This window comes from Gymnoscopelus microlampas (assembly GCF_963454915.1).
Source record: "Gymnoscopelus microlampas genome assembly, chromosome: 1".
NCBI classification, from domain to species: Eukaryota; Metazoa; Chordata; class Actinopteri; order Myctophiformes; family Myctophidae; genus Gymnoscopelus; species Gymnoscopelus microlampas.
This window is the reverse complement of record NC_139962.1, coordinates 15,690,158-15,710,180: the sequence shown is the minus strand read 5'-3', so window position 1 is coordinate 15,710,180 and position 20,023 is coordinate 15,690,158. Positions and strand designations below refer to the sequence as shown.

Below are 20,023 nucleotides of genomic sequence, written 5' to 3'. Positions count from 1 at the left end.
ATCATGCAGATTTTCTGGCTGAACATGACCTCTGTTTTTCACCTGCTGTTTTGAGGGTTTCTTCATCAAATGTTATTGTGCCCCCTATTTTCTTTAATACTTTCACATACTTTTAAGTTCTGTATTGTGACTTTGACTGAGACAATCCATCTGTACTTCATTATAGTTGGAATACTGTTTGAAAGAGTAACCAAACCTCCCTTTTTTAAAACCCTGTTCAAAGAAGAAGACTGTGTCCACGTTTGGGTCCAAAAGCATTAGCCTGACACAGTATAACATGGAGACAATAATTAGCTTGGCTTTTGCAGTGAGATTAGTATGATGCTGCAACCCACAGCAAGAGTGTGACCTTCATATAGTTGGGATATTCTACCTGAAATGTACATACTTTAAAAAATATTGCAGGGAAAAAATAATCTTCAATTGGAACTTGGTGAAACACATGCCATCCCAACATGATTTTATGCCTGAAGAAAATAGAAATTGTATACTGACATTTCACCCCTCAAATGTCAGGCCCTGTCATAGACAATTGTATGTGCTAGAATACAGGTTTCCTAATGAATTTCTCTGATACACATTTTCTTATACATCACATTTCCTCCATTGTCTCTAACATGGTTCTATGATTCATGTAAGAAATATAAGCAACGTTTCAGTTTATTGTAGTGGATGGTAAGCACAAACTAGCCACTCATATGGTTGTAATTGTAAAATAAAACTACCTTTAGAGAGGAGAATTTTATGAGGTACATATCTGTATGAATTCAAAGTCGAGATTAAATGAAAAACGTCTTTTAAAACTTTTAGAACACATCACCAGTCATATTGTCCACCTATTTAAAAATATTTGCTTTCCTTCCTGTAAAACCAAACAGGACACGTGCTTATGTACTGTAGGACCCACCCTGTTTTTATTACAGTCATCCGCAGGAACATATCAAGGTCAATACCTTCAAATGTGCAAATATCTCTATTTCCCTGGTACCCATAGTTCTGGATGATAATGACCGACTACCGAACTACAGCGATGGGTGAGGTCACAGATGGAGTTAAAATTAGCCATGACTCCTCAGTAAAAGTGAACACAGCTCAACATGAAGGCTGGTGATGTTACTTATGCTTAATTTATACTCTGTTGTATGACGATGTCACACACCAAAAATCCGATCTACAAGCTCACAGTCACCATAGAGCTAGATCCCAATGGTTTGATTCAGGAAACACATCTTCGACATTGACCTGTATATCTGCCATTTTCAGTGTGAAGCACCATAGAAATTGGGCTTATGACATGTCACAACTCATCACACTGCCTTCCATCTCCTCCCTACTATACCTGTTTACACACACAGGGGCTTTGTTCTAAAACAAGTGACTTCACTCTCAGTCGAACAGATGTGAGTGTGTCATGTTGTGAGTCATCACACCACTCACCCTTACACCTATGACCTCACCTATCAGCAAACAGAAATGGGTTGATAATGATAGATGTCAAGGTGCAACTCAGAGAGAGAGGAGGAAAAGAATGGAGAGCAAGCTCTCTGTTTGCAAACAGTGAAACAAAAGACAGATTATTTCCCAATAAAGTAATATGAAAATGGAAAGACTTGCATACCAATGAGTTCATTTTAGAAGGAAACACAGGGGCGTCCTAGCAGTTTAGATCTGAGCCGTTCAGCTTTCATTATCACCTCTTTTGTGAAAGTAATTTGATTGATGAACAAAATAACACATTGTCTTGTGCCTACAACCCCCCCCCCCCGCCCCACACACAAGAATCAGTCTGATATTCAGGGAAACCTCATGGGATGACAGGTATGAGGTCTCTGTCTCTTTTCTAGGACATCAAACAGAGCAGAGTATAAAAAGGCTGTTGTCCTGCCTCAACCCCCTGACCCCTGAGTTGTAATCATCCTCACTGAAAACAGTGAGCCTCTTATAAGTACACCTGCAGGAGAAACAAAAGAACATCTATGTGTGTTTGTTCCAAGCATTCTGGTAGACAATGGATACAGAGTATTTCTCCAATCTCACCGGTTACGTCAGAGGTGATGTGGGAGATATTTCTTCCCTTTGAAATAAGCCCACTGAAGTCATGTGATGAGCTAATGTAACCCTAATGAGTAAATAGCTCATCCAGGGCTTTATGTCAAACTTTTACAAGGTTTACATAAGTATGTTGTATCAAATTAAATCCTCTCGAGTTGCATACTATAGCCTACTGTACTGTAGTTAAAGGAAAAGAATAAATCAGGTGTGTTAAAAAAATAGTATGATGTTTCAGCTACAGTAGAGACTACCTAATGTCTGAGCCACTCTTTTAAGTTAAACTGCCAGTCAAATCCCTGCTTTTCATCTGGGGTAAAAAAAAAAAAAGGTTCATTGGCACTATAAAAGCCATGCAGAAGTTCTCTGGAGGCAAAATTGTGCCACTAATAATGCCATATCCTCACTGCTTTTTGAAAATAAGGTTCCATACCTTATTTGTTACCTTTTAGAATAGAAACAAGCCAAATGAAGTGCTAAGCTATGGCGGTCAGTTAGTCTAATCCTCTACTTCTACTGGTTATACTGGTTACAATAAAAGTCGGGTTTCTGCTTGAGACTAAAGCTGAATAGAGAACCTGAAAAGAACCTTTTGGTCCTTTATACAAACACATTTTCTAATATTACAATTCTCAGGTTATGGGCTAAATATCCCCTGCCAAAGACCCGTGTTTGTTTCTTCTCAATGTGTCCCTGACAGTCACTAATACTGATGTATATCTGAGAAACAGGTTTTCCTATTCCTGCTGTGAACAGACTAACCCAACAATTTTATGACTGTTGATTAAATAGCACCACCTGGTGCTTGAGAAAACGAGCTTTCACTTTTTAAAGTGAACAATAGGGGTCAGTACAAAGTCAATAATTAAGACATGGGTAACAGCTGTCTGGCTACTGAAACCATACCAGTGCCAGGGACCACTATAAGAGAAGCTTTGTCAACATTTGTGAACATTTTCAGAAGATAGCCGATCTACAAGCTCACAACGCGTCGCGTGTTGTGAGCTTGTACTGTAGATCCACTATTTTTGAATAGCTGAAGAAAAAAAATAGGGTTTAAGTGTTGAAACTGTTCCTCATTTTTCTGAGGACCCCCTGGAACCCCCTCAAGGACCCCTGGTGGTCCCTGGACCCCACTTTGAGAACCACTGTCCTAAAGCCTTCAATTGAATATGTGTAACTGCCTCTCATCTTACTGACTCAATACTGTACAATCTTTACCATGAAAACATTGCTTTCCAACATGGGAACTTTGTGGGATGTTTGCATAGTATGAGAGATCACATTGCAAGCATGGTGAATTACGATGACTCAGCATAAAGACAATTAATTTCCAGTGTTCACAAACAAGCTCACATCAGCTTGCGTAATATTTAACGGTTAATAATTATCATTATGCTTGTTTATGGCCCTTTAAAGCCCTGTTGTGATTGCCTCTTTCGTCACCATGAGAGCCTGGAATAATCAGTATAGCCTATGGCTCTGGAGTTTGATCTCTGATAATAGCCCTACTTTAAATAAATGTTTCTCTTTTCTTCTTATTCCTTTTTCTGAGCACAAGGCCATTCATTTATCTCATTCCTAAATAAAGAAGAATGCTGTGTTTTTCCTCTGCTGTTGACAGTGTGACTGATTGGACTTTATAAGTTAGACATGGTAGGCCAGCTACTGAAGAAAATGCTGGTGGTGTACAACATACCAAGTTTTTTCTTTATTTTTATGCACATGTACATTTGATTTGATGATGCTCTTTTTATTCTCATGTTGCTCTCTTTCTTAAATCTTTCTACGTTTTCTATCATTATTCTATTGTTATTACCTATGCTGCTGCATTGTCTGAAGGAAGCCAAACCAAAATAAGTTTTACTTTTATGTACCTGTACACAAGATGTAACAATAAAGCACAACCTTGAATCTTGAACCTTGAACCTTGAACCTTGAGACACTTCCTCCTCTGCCAGACTGTGAAACTGGTGGCTGTAGTCTGGGAAAAAAATCCTATGAATTTTCGGTTGCTTTTACATTTATGATGTGGTGCCCATGACTGTACCATAGGCTAATGCTACACCCAGGCGCTCTGTCCAAATAAAGACACAAGTTTTTCCTTAAGGTGTCCAGATGTCACGTGCAACTGACGGTCACAGGGTCCTGCTGAATGTTTCCAGTCCATGTGAACAGAACAGATGTCCCCGATCCTGCATGGCTCGACTACTATCTCTGTGTACACACACACACACACACACACACACACACACACACACACACACACACACACACACACACACACACACACACACACACACACACACACACACACACACACACACACACACACACACACACACACACACACACACTTTCAGTTTAGTGACAGATATGTATCACAAGATTACAGCAGGTGTCAATTATTGTGGGTGTAATATATATAATAACAGGGCTGGATCCTGAGTCTGCCACAGGATCCTGAGACTGCCACAGGACCCCCTCACCTCCCCCTGCCATATGCCCCCACACAAAATGTAATGAGCAGATTGCCATGAAACTTGTAGAGCACATTCATGCTGGTGGAACAGACACCGCGAGCATGGCTCCACAAACATTCAATTTAACTTGAATTATCCACCCAGGGTTGTAAACGGCTCACTCCCTGTGAGTGATATCCTCCATGCGTTGTATCCCCCCCCCCCACTCCCTTTTATGTCACTAACATGAATTTAAACTGTATATTAACATTTTTGATCTTTTTTTGTGCAGTTGTTGTTTTGTTGCACTGTTGATTTGTCCAGTTATTTGAATGTTTAATGGACCACAATTGAAACAAGTCTACACTTTTATGTAATCCATTTAGTTTGTTTTTAACTCGTATACTGCCTGTCCCTTTAAAAATCATCAATCGTCAAAGTATACAATCAATCAAACAATACATACAGTGAATATTTTGAATGTATTTGTCTCATCAGCAACAGCTATGCAACTAGGGTGAAGAATGGGAACTTGAAAGCAGAGGGGAAAAAAGGAACTCAACTCTTAGCTGTATGTATTTGTACTGAGACTACATCAAGTGCTGTCATCAGTATTTTAAGTATGTATTTGTATACCATAGGCTATGAGACTACATTCTGTCAACAGTATTTTAAGTATGTATTTGTCTCACCAGCAACAACTGCACATGATGGCGATGAAAGGGGATATTTGACTCAAAGGATATTTGCAATACACAAATTGACTTTTCCAGCTGACAGTGAACTGAGAAAAGAATGAAGGAACTGAAATCTCAACGCGCTATAATACATATAGCCTATACATACAAGTGAATCACTATTGGCTCTGTGTTGCGTAGAGGCCCCTCAATATGTATTTCAAATTTGGGGTTTATCGGTCGATGTGTTCATGATTTCTGGGATTTTGTTTTTGTCAAATAGGCCCCTCCTGCAAAGGTTGGAAGGCAATAGCCATTCGGTATGGAATATAAGAAATCTGTATAATATATATTGATCACATGGAGATAAAAGTGCTGCCATGAGACCGATTTGAAGAAGTTGGGGAGGAGGCACTTCCTTGGCCTATAGGCTACTTCTTGTTTTGTTAGCCATAGAGGTGCTTTGCATGTAAACAATTGCTGGTGTTTAATGGTAAAATAAATGTTATGCTATGCATTACTGACATACTTAACACTATGTTAAATGTATTGAATTTTATAAGCCTAATGTAGGCTATATAAGCATGGTGTTAAATCTTTAGATTATTTACAGGACATCTTTGTGTAGTTTCCTAGGGCGTTGTGGACATCACTTCCTGTCGATTTGAGCCCTGATACCGACTGAAAAGTATGTGTTTGGCATGGGGTTATGAATGGAGTTATAACACACAGAAATGTACCACCTCTGCAATGTTATGACATATTCTCTAGCACTAGGGGTGTATACCTTCCCAAAAATCAGAATTATTCCCCCCATGATGGTACCACCATACCGGTGCCCCAAATGTGGGGTCCTGGCTTATGGACTACACGAACAGGGGGTGGAACCTGTAGGATAGGCTAATTGATTCGTCCCACTTATTATTGTATGTCAAAAATAGTGCTTTGCATGTAAACAATTGATGGTGAAAAAAGCACCTGCTGCAAAAGTGATACAATATATATGTATGTAATGGTAAGATAAAAGTTATTACTTCACTATATTTAGTTTATTCAATTAAATCATTTAATAATATCTGTGTATGTACACTGTAAACATGGTATTACATCTTTAGGTTAATTACAGAAGAAACCTGTGTGTAACATCCTTCATGAAAACAGAAGTACATCTTGTGTAATGTATAGTCACTATGTATGTTGCCACCGCCAATGTATGTTGCCACCACTATTTCTAGAGATGCTAATTTTAACAACATTTCTGTAAAACATATAGTCTGAGCTATAACATGCAGATCATTTTTCAAAGAGAGAGGGTCAATAATAAGACAGAACCATCAGTTTGAAGTAGAATGCCTCATTCAGTTTTGTGTTTTGGCATGGGGTTATGAATGGAGTGATGATGACACACAGAAAGCTACCACCGCTGCAACGCTATCACATCATTGTCAAGGGGAACATACTTTCTGTGACAGCTAAGGATGCTTAAACTGGTTACATTATAGTTACTTTTTTAAAGTTTTTTTTAGCCTTCATTCCAAGCTCTCTTCATCACTAGAGCCAGAAAGCAAGCAGGGAAGATAATCAGGACCCCTTGTCATCCTGGCCACCGCATCTTTGAACTCCTCCGCTAGGGAAGGCGTTACAGTCACAGAGCCATGTACACCAAACTCCAGACATATACTATAGCTTCTTCCTAACTGCCATCACCCAAATGGAAAATGAACCCCGCTGTAAATCAGTGGTTCCCAAACACTTTAGCTCGAGTCCCAAAAGAGAAGTTTTATGTCTCCCTGGGACCCAAAATAGGCTATTTTCACTTCTTCTCAAAAGCATTTTTCCCCTCTAATTAATTGTTTTTATGGAATTCTTTTGAAAAATGTTTGAATTTGTTTTTAACTCATAAACATGTTTTAATTTTGTTATTTTTTTGTAAATCTTTTGAAATAAAGATAATAAACTAAATTTTAGAAACTACTTGTGACCCATAAAAATGGGCCCACGACTCACTCACATATGGGTCCCGACCCACTGTTTAGGAAACAGTGCTGAGAACATAGCCCCACACATACAGACAGTGTCCAAAGCTGAATGGGTAAGTAGCCGTCTGGGAGCCAGAAGGTCCCCAGACCCCGGCTCACCCAGCCTTTGTGTCCAAGAGTCCTAATGTCAGGCCTAATGTCTAACTGCTCCCTGGGAACTGTATTTACAGCTCCTAATACTGTAGTTATAGGATGGATGAATGCATAGGACAAATTTCATGTACTGTATGTGCAAATTTACAGTGACAAAAAATACCCCAAAGGATGGGGCCTTGTGCAATACATTATTATATATTTCTTATACTTGTATAGTTTATATTTAGTATCTCTATTATAGTTATACTGTATGTAGTAGCCTATCTATCCAAATATGCAGAAACTCACCATATGGATAACACTCTTTACTGCGATAAAACTGTTTAATTCTTGTGGTTCAAATCTACCTTTTCTGTTGTTTGCCATTGCTGCAGTTGTGTCCTGTTGAATTTAAGTAGCCTACAATGAGAGTCACTGAACCGGAGTTAATGTCACAATCTAGTGTGGTGAGGACCCACCCAACAGCAGGACAGTCAGGCTGGTAGTGATCAAAAACCCATGGTTGGGTGTTTTAATTAACAGTAGGTGAACATTACAGAAATCACAAATACAAACGAACTAACTAAGGAAGTGACACCAAACAATGACTCGACAGGGACTGACTGGGGACTAATATACACATGAGGACTGATTACACATGAGATTATTTTTAACTCTATGCATGAGATACAGCTGGGAAGACAGGCAAAGTCTGTGACTGACTGTGACAGTCAAATTCCAAGCAAATTCAAGCATATTTGGCCAACAAAACCCAATTTTGATTCTGATTTGAATAATGATACAACATTTTGTGAGGATATTCATTCAAATAAAGAAAATAAAAGGTTAATACAGTTTCATCATCAGGGACTACTAAAGCAATAATAGTGGACACTATGGATCCAAATTGTTTTTGGAAAGAGAAAAATAGAATAGATTAAATTATTATTTAGATGGGCTATGGGTAAGCTATGGGTAATGTAAATTGATTGATTGATTGATTGAATACTTCATTAACAGTTTGCTAACCAATTGGGGTCAAATGGAAACATGTAATGTAGCCTAAATAAACTGGATTATGCCTATTCATAAACAAGTGCAATAAAAAGGGCTTATGTTTTATATTTCTTTAAGATAATCTAAGCTAAATAAATCATCATCATCACCATCATCACTGATTTTGTTATACAGTTTTCCAATAGACAGGTTCAAGGGGTAGATGGGAGGGAATTCGTCAAAAATCATCAAGATTGTGCACTTGGTGATTTTTCGCATGGTGTTTTTGAAAACCTTATGCCGGTACATAACACCAAGCCAAAAAAACAAAAGCCCAAGCCCACCATCCACCACCTCCTGGCTCATGGACTTAATGCCATTTCTATCATCGGAAAAGGTAAAGTACTCTCTAAGAGGCTCAACTGCCACTTTTTATGACAGATGGCAACCACTTATCACATTCATAAACACCCTCACATCCCTTGACCCAGACTGATCCTAAAGAAATACTCCTTCTCTGAGGTGAGCACCTCAGATACTCTGACGTGGTTATTTTTTAATCTACTTTCTTTTCGTCTGTGTTAAATTTTGTTTTGATGTTTGTTTTTGTTTTTGTTTTTTTAGTCTGTGTCTTGTCATGTCCCAAAAAAAAGAATCATGGTGATAAGTTAATACCGATAACCGTTCAACCTTCATGTCTCTGTTTCACCAATAAAAGATATTGAGAGATATGAATACCCTCCCCAGCTAGGGGCCTATAGGCCCTAGGCATAGAGTATAACAATATGGGGCCTAGAGGCATACATTATAAGTCTATGGGGCGCCCTAGGGCTAAATGACAAAACTATCCAACTAGGGTGTGGGCGGTACTAAGAGGCGCCGTGCTGCGTCACGCGAGGTAGGACGCTCTTTACGTTCTTACGTAAACGTAACGGATCTATGTCAGAAAAAGCAAACGTGAGGACATGAGTGGAGTGGACCCCGAAACATCATGTCACATTCTACCTCGGCTGGCCGGGATGCATAACAAAACAACAGACTGGAACCTCCCCGCAGCCTGAAAGAGCGGCGACCAGCCCTCCCGCCGCTGCGTGAGTCCGTTTTTAAAACAGCAATCACGCTCTTTATTTATTCAAGAGAAGATGGCGGAGTTCTCGCCCGTCCTGCCGATGCGGGGGGATGGAGGAGGAGGACGGTTCGGTCCCATCGCTCCCATCGGACCCATCTTTCCACGGTCCAGGTCCGGGTCCGAGTCGGAGAGCGAGCTGTCCCAGAGCCTGGCCCGGACCAAGATCCGCTCGTACGGCAGCACCGCCAGCGTCGCTGCTTCTCTGGGGGAGAAATTCATTGAGCATCGGGTTACAGACAGTGATACTCTGCAGGGGATTGCTCTCAAATATGGTGTTACGGTAAGACTTGTCATCGTGGCCAAGTTTTCATGAATTGGGCTGTATGGTTTTCATCTGAGAATATATAGGTCTATATTTAATATGACGTGTGTGTTTGATCAGTGGCCAGGGATGCGTGCGTCACTCCATCATCTAACGGGTACTAGTACCACTACCTACCTAGCCTTGGATCAAGACTATCATACATACATACATGTAGCCTTAGATCAAGACTATCGTAGATGTATTTGATTTTGATCGAGTGTGACTTTTACTTTCGTATCTAGCAAATGTCAGAAACTAAAATACATCTATGGTCCTAGATTAGTACCTAGCAAACCGCATCACACCTACATAGTTTCACTGGTCTCAATGACTCACATCCCTTAATATCTTTCACCTTCTGCACTCAAAGCAGCATTGAACTAGGAACTATCATATTTCAGACAGGCCTAGGCTGTGCTCAATGCATAGAGTTATAGGATCAAAGATGCTACAACACTGAATGAATCACCAAACTGTTGCTGTATCCTTTAGAACAGTGTTTCTCAAACCTTTACATTTTAAGGACCCCCTTAACTCTGACGGCGTAGAAATCGAACCAAATGGGGGTCCATTTGGTTCCATTAGTACATTGTCAGCGTTACAGACCTGTAAGGGTCAATGTAGAACCCCCTCAAAGAACCCTGAGAGTCCCTGAACCCCACTTTGAGAATGAGAACCACTGCTTTAGAATTTGACTAGGCAGTTGTTGTGACTCATTACAGTACGAAACCAGGTGCTTAAGTTTGCATTCATCTTCGTTTCCTCAATTATTGGCGTGGAGCTTCAGTTCAGGGTTGGGGAACCTGCTTAGACAAGCAAGCATTCCGGTCAATACAAATAGGCCTGCAGTTTGTACTGAACACTACACAGCTCTTTATGAATGAGTCAGCCTCGTCTTGGACTGACTTATTGGCTGGAATGAACATTTTCCACATCGGAATGTGTCCTTGTAGTCTCACATCACATGACATGTCTTCACTTGCTGCTAGCTAACATACCACACATCAACACTAGTGAGCTAATGGTAATTCTGTAATATGTATAGTTGCTTGGTTTTGCATTTGTATAGTAAATAATGTTAGCTTAAAACATACAATAATTAGCAGTCATTGAACATTATTAGCCTGACATATTGTGCATTGTAACTTTGTCATTTATGAATGTTGTCCAATCTAACACAAGCATACATTAACTGTTATTCTGACTTTGGTACAACAACTACATACAGAGTAGTCAGACTCAGAGTGAATGATGTGTGATGTAGGTTGGCTTGTATATATTCTACTAAAATGACTGACGGTTAATTTCCCCCTGCTGCAGATGGAGCACATCAAGAGGGCCAACAAGATGTTCAGTAACGAGTGCATTTTCCTGAGGAACTTCCTCAACATCCCGGTATTGTCGGAGAAACGCTACATATTTAACGGACTCAGTCTGGAGTCCCCTGACGGGGAAGGGGAGGCCGCCTCCCTGTCAGACTCAGACGCGCCCTGTGTGACGCAGGACACGGAGGAACCCTCGCCCGCTCCCTCCCCACCCCCCGAGGAGACCTCCAAACCAACGCGGCCCCAGTCAGAGGAGCTGTCGGCCAAAGACTTCTTACACAGATTGGACTTGCAAATCAAACAGTCGACGCAGGCAGCGCGCAGGATTAAAGAGGAGGAAGTAAGGTGAGGTGCTGAAGCACGCTGGGCGATCCCTACACTCAGACACAGGGAGGAGGCAGCAAACCACTACACATGTATCTGTCCAACCCGATCTCACACAACTTAGTATACATTGCATGGAGTGTCATTCCGTGCATAGACAAAACCCTAAAATCCGTGCATACAGTAGCCGCCTCGCATCTCCCCCATTGACTAAACCATTTCGGAGGCGCGCAGTCTCAAGGGAACCGGAGCCACGTGAGGGACCACCGAGTGAGCTAAAACGAACGAGTTGCCGTCCCGAACGTTGCGACATTCCCTTGAATCTACTCAGCGCCGTTTGAATAGGCACAGAATCGTGCATTTTGTCTGCTCTGCTTCGGGGTTGCAAACGGTTACGCCCACCGTGGGATTCGCCGCACATATGCACAGATTTTGGGGTTTTCTAGGCGACTATGCACGGAATGACGTGCACTGGGTCCGTGCAATGTATACTAAATTCTGTGAGATCAGGCTGATCCGTCTGTAGGTCTGGGCGATAGACACCTTGAGCTCTGCACATATTTCAGAAATGTTCTGCCCACCCTGGCGTCCTTTCCTGATTAAAGTGAATTAAAAACAAGCCAAAGATAAGCCCGGCCTTGTTCTCCCCTTGTGACCTGTAGCCCAATCAGTGTTGCGTTTGCATAGCTTTTCCAATCAGACAGTGTCATCCTGAGTGCGAGTGCTGCTGACATTTGCCTCACACAGATGCCCCATCAGCATGAAAGCCGCCCTCCTCTGGTCTGTATTTGGCATGAGCACCGTGAGGGGGGCTGAATGACTCAGAGGTCCGAGACCTAGAAAGTGGCCTGGGACACACCAGAGATTGCAGGTTAAAATATTCTGTATTGGTGAAGTTCACCGATGGCAAGAACCCCTTTTATTGAATGCTCACCACTATCCAGTTCCTTGTGTCCAAAATGTCAGTGATTTTGGAATATCTTAAAGGTGCACTATGAAGCGTTTTGCCGCTTGTCCCCTGTAAAAACAACTTTGTTTACGGCTGACATCATTCCCATAACCCAAAGCAATGGCTCTGTCTTTCTAAGCACATTGATCCCATTACCTGGAGGGTTGTACTGGCTGTTTAGAACCCATAACCCAGAGGAACAGGCGCATTGTAATTGGCTGGTTGTTAAACAGTAATGATTGAATTCTATAATTCTACTTATGCTACTTCATACAGGGCTAAATCCAGTATACATTGTATACAAAACTGTGAAAAGTTGTTGCATAAAATAAGAAAAGAAAATGCTAACAATAGACATTTTATTGAAAATGCTTGTACTCTGTGAGTAGTACTCAAATACAAACCACTCGTACTCGGTCATGAAAAACTGTTATTGGTGCTCCCCTAATCTGTCAGTTTTACTCATATTAGATGGCCCTTGAGCTCAAGTTTAAGTGGGCCCAGGACTATTGGCTGCCACTCGTGATTGGCCACTGTGCTCACAAATGCTGAGTCATATGTCTGCGCACGCCTTATTCAGTGTGTGTGCGCCACACTGCCACAGCTGCGTGTGTGTGTCTGCACGTTTGCACGTTTCACAGGAGACTGTGTGTGTCTGAGGCATAGAGGAGAAGATGCTGTCAATGCAGAAGTCTTTACTCTCTTTCTGTAAACCTCCTGTGGTTCTGCCTTTTCTGTTAAGAGCTTTTGAATTGACTCTGGATGCTTCAGAGACGTCACAGGCTTTGTGGCACTGTTATTGTCAAACTCGTGACCTCTCAAGGTCAACTTTAGGACCAGGTCCAGTGTGTGTACTGTTTACTCCTGACCTCAGTCATTGATGGTGGAAGAGGGTGAAGGGGATGATTAGAGGTTAGAACATTTTGAAGGAAATGTAGGGGTGCACAATGGAATTAAGGCAGGGGATGGGAGGATGTATAAACCAAGCATAATGGACTTTTGCTAATCTGTTGTTAAATGATAGTCACCCAGATGCCAGAATTATGTAACAGTCCGTTACACTGCAAAATCCTCAGTATTAATTAAACTCTGAGAGGATAAAAATGTGATTCTTGGTTACAGGGCAACTTCTACACTCTCCAAGTTAAAGGAACACTCAGGACTTTACTGTTTTTGATTCAGAATGAGATTTGAGGTATTGCAGCGGTCCGCATCTGGCACAAACATGTTTCCCTGACATTGCATGTTGAGACAGACAACAACATGCCCACATGCGCTCTGTCGTTAGGTTAGTTGCCTGGTATGCCATGCATGATGCACCCATTGTCAACAACAGAAGTTTAATTGGGGTCGAGTCACAAAGCCACATCTTCTATTGCAGACAGAGGCTTTTGTTTCCAACAATTCATATTGATTGATTGATTGAATACTTTATTAACAATTTCGAAAACGTATAGAGGTACAGTTTTACAATAATGCTAAAAGGATAACACAAAAAGCCCTGAGGGATTGTTTCCATCGTAGTCCAATTCACCTAACTAGCTCTCTAACTAACCTGTTAAAGGCCCAGATCTGGTATTTTGGACTAGTTCCAATCCGGATCATTTATTTTGTAGTCCAGTGGCTCTCAAAGTGGGGTATGGGGACCCCCAGAGGTCCTTGAAGAGGTTCCAGGGGGTCCCCAGCTAATAAAAAAAAACAGTTGAAACAGAATCAGTTCAACCACTGTAACCCTGACTATTTGAAAAGAGACAATCTACAAGATCACAACATGCCGCGATGCTTGGTAGATCTACCATTTTCAAAACATCTTCGAAAAATTGTGAATACTTTTGAAATATTTTAACTAAATTAAATGGGGGGGGGGGTTGACACAAAGGGTGTCCCTGTCACAGAATCTTTTCAGATGGGGAACCAGTCACGGCCAAATACATATTCTATGAGCTTGTAGATCCGCTATTTTTGAAAAGAAATTGTGGAAATGTGTGCAAATCTTTGAATAAATATTTTTTTACATTTCTAACTCAGATCTTTGCTTCTGGGGGTCGTGGAACAAAATATTTTACAAATGTTCGCTTTAAAGATATATTATATTCAAAGATTTGCACACATTTTCACGATTAAAAGAAAATTGCAGATCTACAAGATCATTGCGTGGCACTCGGTGCCACGCTATGAGCTTGTAGATCTGCTATTTTTGAATAGCATGAAAACGTTTGAGAACCACACATGTGTTGTCAAAATGGACTGAGCAGACTAGGGTAGCTGTTAAACCAGTCTCCATCATGGCAGTCCAGGATACTGTTTCATTACCCTTTTAGTAACAAGTCAGTCACGTGAGCTACTAATGGTTTCCAATGTGATCTGTTTCCATGAATAAGTAGAACCTTGAGGTATTGGTATGTGTATCTTATCAGTTACAGTACTCCAAGTACTCTTGCATTATCAACAAGCCATACAGAATGACAAGTTGCTAATAAGGGAATCAATTCAATTCAATCACCAGAGAATTTACTAGCATTTTGACTGATTATGATAATATTGCAAAAACATATAGAATAATATTTTGCCATATAGAAGGCAGGTATTTACTTTGAGGCATTGAGTTAAATTGTACTCTTCCTGAGTAGGAAAAAGCAACAGCTACAGGTGACTGCTAGTGCTCGCATCAAATTCACCTCTGTATTGGCATACAAGGTTGCTGTGCCTCACCTCCAGCCTATTACAGCCTGATTTAAATTAGTTGTGAGCTGGTTAATATAGCAGATCTACAAACTCACAGCTTGTAGCTGGCATGGGTCACCAGTGCACAACAAAGTATACATTAGGTACAGCCCTACACTCACAGCACCTTGTCTTGATTTACTAGTTGTAACTTTTGGGCTTAGGCTTCACAAAGACTGCAATATGTTTGTAAGATCAACTTTTCTGTGGGGCTTCAGACGTTTTATTTACCAGTTGAAGCAAAGTCATGCTTAGCATTGACTGTCGAGCCATCTTCTCTGCAACCTGGTCAAAGACTGGCCAACTGGCCATTGTTGGAAGAGTACGTTTACTCAAACAAAAAGCACTCAGCGAAGTTTACACACTGTCCGAGAGCAAACAGACCACATGTCAGTTTAACTTCCTCTCCATTAACCAAACATATATTTCTTTATGAGCTGAACTGCAGGGCAGACCTATGAGCTTAATACAATATAAAATAAGGAATTATGTAGCTCTGGGATATACTCAGTGATGCTATGCTCATTTGAGAAGTGGTTGCACTCTCTATTTTAATGACGTGACGCGCACGTCGCTTAACACCTACAGTACAGGTCACACAATGGACAATTGATATGCATATAGGCTAATTCCTATGTTAATGTACCGCGTGAGTCGGGAGCCTTTGTAAACTTTGATGAAGTGTGAATTTAAAGTAGTTTTAAATCTATGCGTGTGCCTGCACGTCCCCCTGGCCAAATAAGTGGTTGCACGGCGTGCAACCGCGTCCACTGAGCATTGCACCCCTGGATATACTGAAGGTGGTTTCAAACCAGGCTTAAATTGCACATGCATTCATTAAGGTGCACCATTGTTAAATTTGTGCCAGATTGTCATACATGTTTAGTGTTACTTTCTTGTAGAGGTGTAATGTCAGTCACTTTTTTTTTTACTACTCATAATTGACTATCTCTTTAAAGTGCATTTCCTACAATGCTAGTTTTCCTCTTCAATGGTCACTTCCTTATTTCCTTTTCATACTTTAACTTGTTTTTATTTTCATTTCTTACCAGCCAGTGTCTGACTGACTCATGAACTAGCCACTAAGAACCGTTGTTAGAAAAAGAGCAGAGACTATAGAGAAAGAGAACATGTGCGTAGAAGCCTAAATGTTTGCAAATGGCTCTTCTTTTTGCTTTAGGAATTTAGAATTCAATGCTCTGGTTGCATGTTTGCAATTAATTCAGCGTTGCAGAAATTAAAACAATTTCAGGGTTTCAGTTTCATGTCTCATCAGATGCTATTCAAAAATAACAGATATACAAGCTCATAGCGTGGCACCGAGTGCCACGCTATGAGCTTGTAGATCTGCAATTTATTTTAAATAAATTAGTGAAAGAGTGTGCAAATCTCAAATCTTTGGAACAAAATATTTTACAAATGTTCGCTTAAAAAAATACATATCAAAAGATTTGTACACATTTTCATGATCATTTTTCAAAAATAGCTATTTTTGAATAGCCAAAGAAATCTAAAATGACAGAGATGCGTTCCTGGATTGAACGGGTTAAACATTTCCTGGACTGTAGAGACAATTGAAATAAAACTTCCAACAGGATGATGAAGGCCTGAATACTGACATTATGTATTGAGATACCTGTATGAGGCCAGATGGGCAGTCGACTAGGAACAGAACAAGGTCAGGGGACAACACAGGGTTGGCCTCATTCATTATTCACATGTACTCCACTAAGCACCACGGTGGCCAATTAATTGAAAGGAGTGAGCATAAGAAAGAGAGACTTGAGCCCTATTCCCACGGGACTAGTATTATAAAATGGCCTGCTGAAAAATAGTAGGTATGTCATTTGCCCAGGAATTTGCACTTTATAGAATTAGCAAAGGATTAAGGTAAAAGGCAAACGCTGCAATTTATACAAATACAAATTGCCAGAGATCCCCAGATAATAGTAGTCGGGTGTGTGCGTGCGTGTGCACGAGTGAATAAATTGTGTTACTTTAATTTACCAAAGATGTATGTGTTTGCAGGGACAATGAGGAGGACTACACAGCCCCCACGTCTTCATACCAGGAGCTGACCTGAACAAGCTTGTTTACCTACAGTCCTGTCTCTCTCTCTCTCTCTCTCTCTCTCTCACACTCTCTCTCACACACACACACACACACACACACACACACACACACACACACACACACACACACACACACACACACACACACACACACACACACACACACACACACACACACACACACACACACACAGTCTCATCTTTGCCTTTTATTTATTGATAATATGGCGCTGTTACTAAAATAGATATTGTAAATGTCATACATTATGGTTATGTACAATTCATGGGAGACATGAGGGAGAAAAATTGTATATCAATGCTCATGTTACCATCCACCATTATGATTCTCAGCCGTTCTGCCGCTCATTCACACTGATACACACACACACACACACACACACACACACACACACAGACACACAGACACACACACACACACACAGCGCGTTAAGCAATTCCAGGATGGTTAGCTTGATATCCTGGCTAACAGCTTCTGGTGACGTAAATCCCCTCACTACCGATGGAAAGACACATATGAGTTGTTCCTACAATCAGTGTTTCCTCTCTGTATGAACACTCCCCAACCACAAGCTGTGGATGGACTCAAGCCTTTTAACGTTTTGTTTACCCAATAGAAGCTTTACTTTAGGAACAGAAGGGACTCCTCTTCTTAAAGCGTGAATGTACCATATTTGTGTGTGGAATACTGTATCTGAAATGGCTGTTTTGTTGTGCTTTTCACTTTGTTTTTGTTTGTTTTGTTTTCTGTGTGAGAATAAATAAATAATAAATACCTATTTAAACATGAAGAAAGTCTTAGATTTTACGATTTGTTTTCTTTGTGCTAATGTGCATGCCCCCCCCCCCCACCACCACAACAATGACACGGGTAAAGAAAGGCAATGTTTTAATTGCTTTTACATTATACGAAAAAATCACATATTTACATTTAAAAATACTTCATTTTGTGTCTCTAAAGAAATGTAAATATTTCATATACTGAGACATGCAGAAGCAAAGACAGAGTTTGCCCTCTAGTGGGCACCAGACAAAGTGAAGCAGAGAGAGAGACCGGGCATACAGATGGTACTGATCAAACCTGTTTTTGGTCCAAAGCAAGGATACATTAAAATCTCACATATACGCTGGAAAGGAAACATAATAGCGTAAGACAGATTACATAGCATGAATATGTGTACTTGGTTGCAAAAAGGTATTGCAAACCATATAGAAAGCCTTATAGAAAGTCTTAAACGGGGTTCGATTTGCTGGAGGGCGGGGGGAATCCATGCCTTTGCTTTCAATATCCACCCCTCTGTTCATTGATTTTTATTGCCGGTTGTGATATTTTTCATCCCTGCTTTTGGTCAGACAGAATTACATACATTTTCTACAAATGTAGACTGACAGATATGTTTGATAGTTATGTTTGATAATAACACACTTTACCAAAAAAAGGATGTTAACTATTATCCCTGGTGTTCCAAAAATGTGTCACTTTTTAAAATTAAAATAAATGCGAAAATAGCACATTGCGATGCGACCCGCTGTGAGTGGTAGATATTTCCGCAATTCATTGTAAGAAGAATTATAGGGCTTAAGCCTTAAGTGGTTAAGAAAATGTCCCGCCCCCCCGTGTTTCTTTTACAAAACGAACCCTGGTCCATTTACTATTAATACCCGAGACATGTTTCAGTCTGTAAGATAGTAAATACTATCATTTAGTTGTATGTACTGCATACTGTAAGTAGATTAGATAAAATACGTGTTTGATTTCTCTCAATGTGTGAAAAAAGACGTATCCACCATCCTGGTGTGCAAGAATCATTGATTAATTGATTTGGTTGTAATTAATAATTTGATTTTTTTAATTGATAGCATAAATATTATTACATTCCTCCTTTATATATATGGGGAATGTCATACACAATGTTCCCCTTAATGGTTGATTTTAAATAAACAGTAAATACTTTGCCTTATTGGACAAAATTGCATCCACTGCTAGACCATGCTATTGGACTTAAAAGTGGATATTTAAGATACTCTTGCAGCGCAGATTCAGATTCAGTTGTGTGCCAGAGGCCAGCCATTGGGTTTGTCTCTGTTCGGATCACAGACTGCCGTAGATCCTCTTGATGGTCTCCCCCTCATCCTTGCCGATGATGCCCTTCTCGATGTATGAGTCCACCTGCTGGTCCATGAAGTCCCTCAGTTTGGACAGGTCATAATCTGGAGGGCCAGACACAGGAAGCATGGGTCATAATCTTGGACTATAGACAGTTGAAGGCAATAACATCAACTGTCCTGAACGTTACAACCTCTGTGAACTTCCTGTTTGTAACTGTTACCCTGGAAACAACATGAACTATCAGAGAAACAGCTAGACAACAAACTGTAGGATTTTCTATTCATTATCATTAAGTGTACATTTGCAGCACCAAGTCACAGCGGTAACGAGTTTCTTACTGGCACTAGTGTTCCTGACCACTAAAGCTCATCATGTACAGTAAAGCTTTTAAATCGGAAGCAATGGGCTGATCTTAATGAAATATATGGACCACCAGACATCTGAGAGTCTTTAAGCTTTGAGAGGAGACACCCAAACAAGTCATAATCTGGAGAAACTAGAATGAGTACCAGGACGGATTAAGGTCAAATGTAAAATGAGTGTTGTGGTTTCTGCTCAAGTGCTGTACATGACCTGATGTCAGACCAACACGATGACTAAAACTATGACTAAATATAATGACAATTAAGTCAACAAATAAAAACTAGACTAAAATGTTGGAGAGGGACTAGTGGAGAAGAGATCCAGTAAAACTAAAAGTCATTTTATGTATGGTTGCGCTCGGGATCACGCTCTGAAAATAGCAGATCTACAAGCTCACAACGAGTCGC

The 20,023-nt window shown here is 40.5% G+C and overlaps 2 protein-coding genes across 3 annotated transcripts in view; one reads left to right on the top strand and one right to left on the bottom strand.

Moving 5' to 3' along the window:
- Nucleotides 1-9,247: 9,247 nt before the first annotated feature.
- lysmd2 (LysM, putative peptidoglycan-binding, domain containing 2) lies at nucleotides 9,248-17,938 on the top strand. Its single transcript, XM_084052106.1, has 3 exons — nucleotides 9,248-9,707; nucleotides 11,052-11,401; nucleotides 17,082-17,938. The coding sequence occupies exons 1-3, from the start codon at nucleotides 9,441-9,443 to the stop codon at nucleotides 17,134-17,136; spliced, it is 672 nt and encodes a 223-aa protein (XP_083908232.1). The 5' UTR covers nucleotides 9,248-9,440; the 3' UTR covers nucleotides 17,137-17,938.
- Nucleotides 17,939-18,810: 872 nt separating this feature from the next.
- The window catches only part of scg3 (secretogranin III), a 15,871-nt gene continuing 14,658 nt past the window's right edge, over nucleotides 18,811-20,023 (bottom strand). For both annotated transcript variants that reach the window (XM_084052059.1, XM_084052060.1), the window contains exon 12: nucleotides 18,811-19,354. In XM_084052059.1, the coding sequence (XP_083908185.1) occupies nucleotides 19,236-19,354 (119 nt within the window). In that variant the 3' untranslated portion in view covers nucleotides 18,811-19,235. The remainder of the gene's footprint in view (nucleotides 19,355-20,023) is intronic.

Excerpts from the sequence above, each read along its gene's own strand:
- lysmd2 (XM_084052106.1), top strand. The coding sequence starts at position 9,441 with ATGGCGGAGTTCTCGCCCGTCCTGCCGATGCGGGGGGATGGAGGAGGA. Across the intron at positions 9,708-11,051 it reads CTCTCAAATATGGTGTTACG|ATGGAGCACATCAAGAGGGC; the intron begins GTAAGACTTGTC and ends CCCCTGCTGCAG. Across the intron at positions 11,402-17,081 it reads ATTAAAGAGGAGGAAGTAAG|GGACAATGAGGAGGACTACA; the intron begins GTGAGGTGCTGA and ends ATGTGTTTGCAG.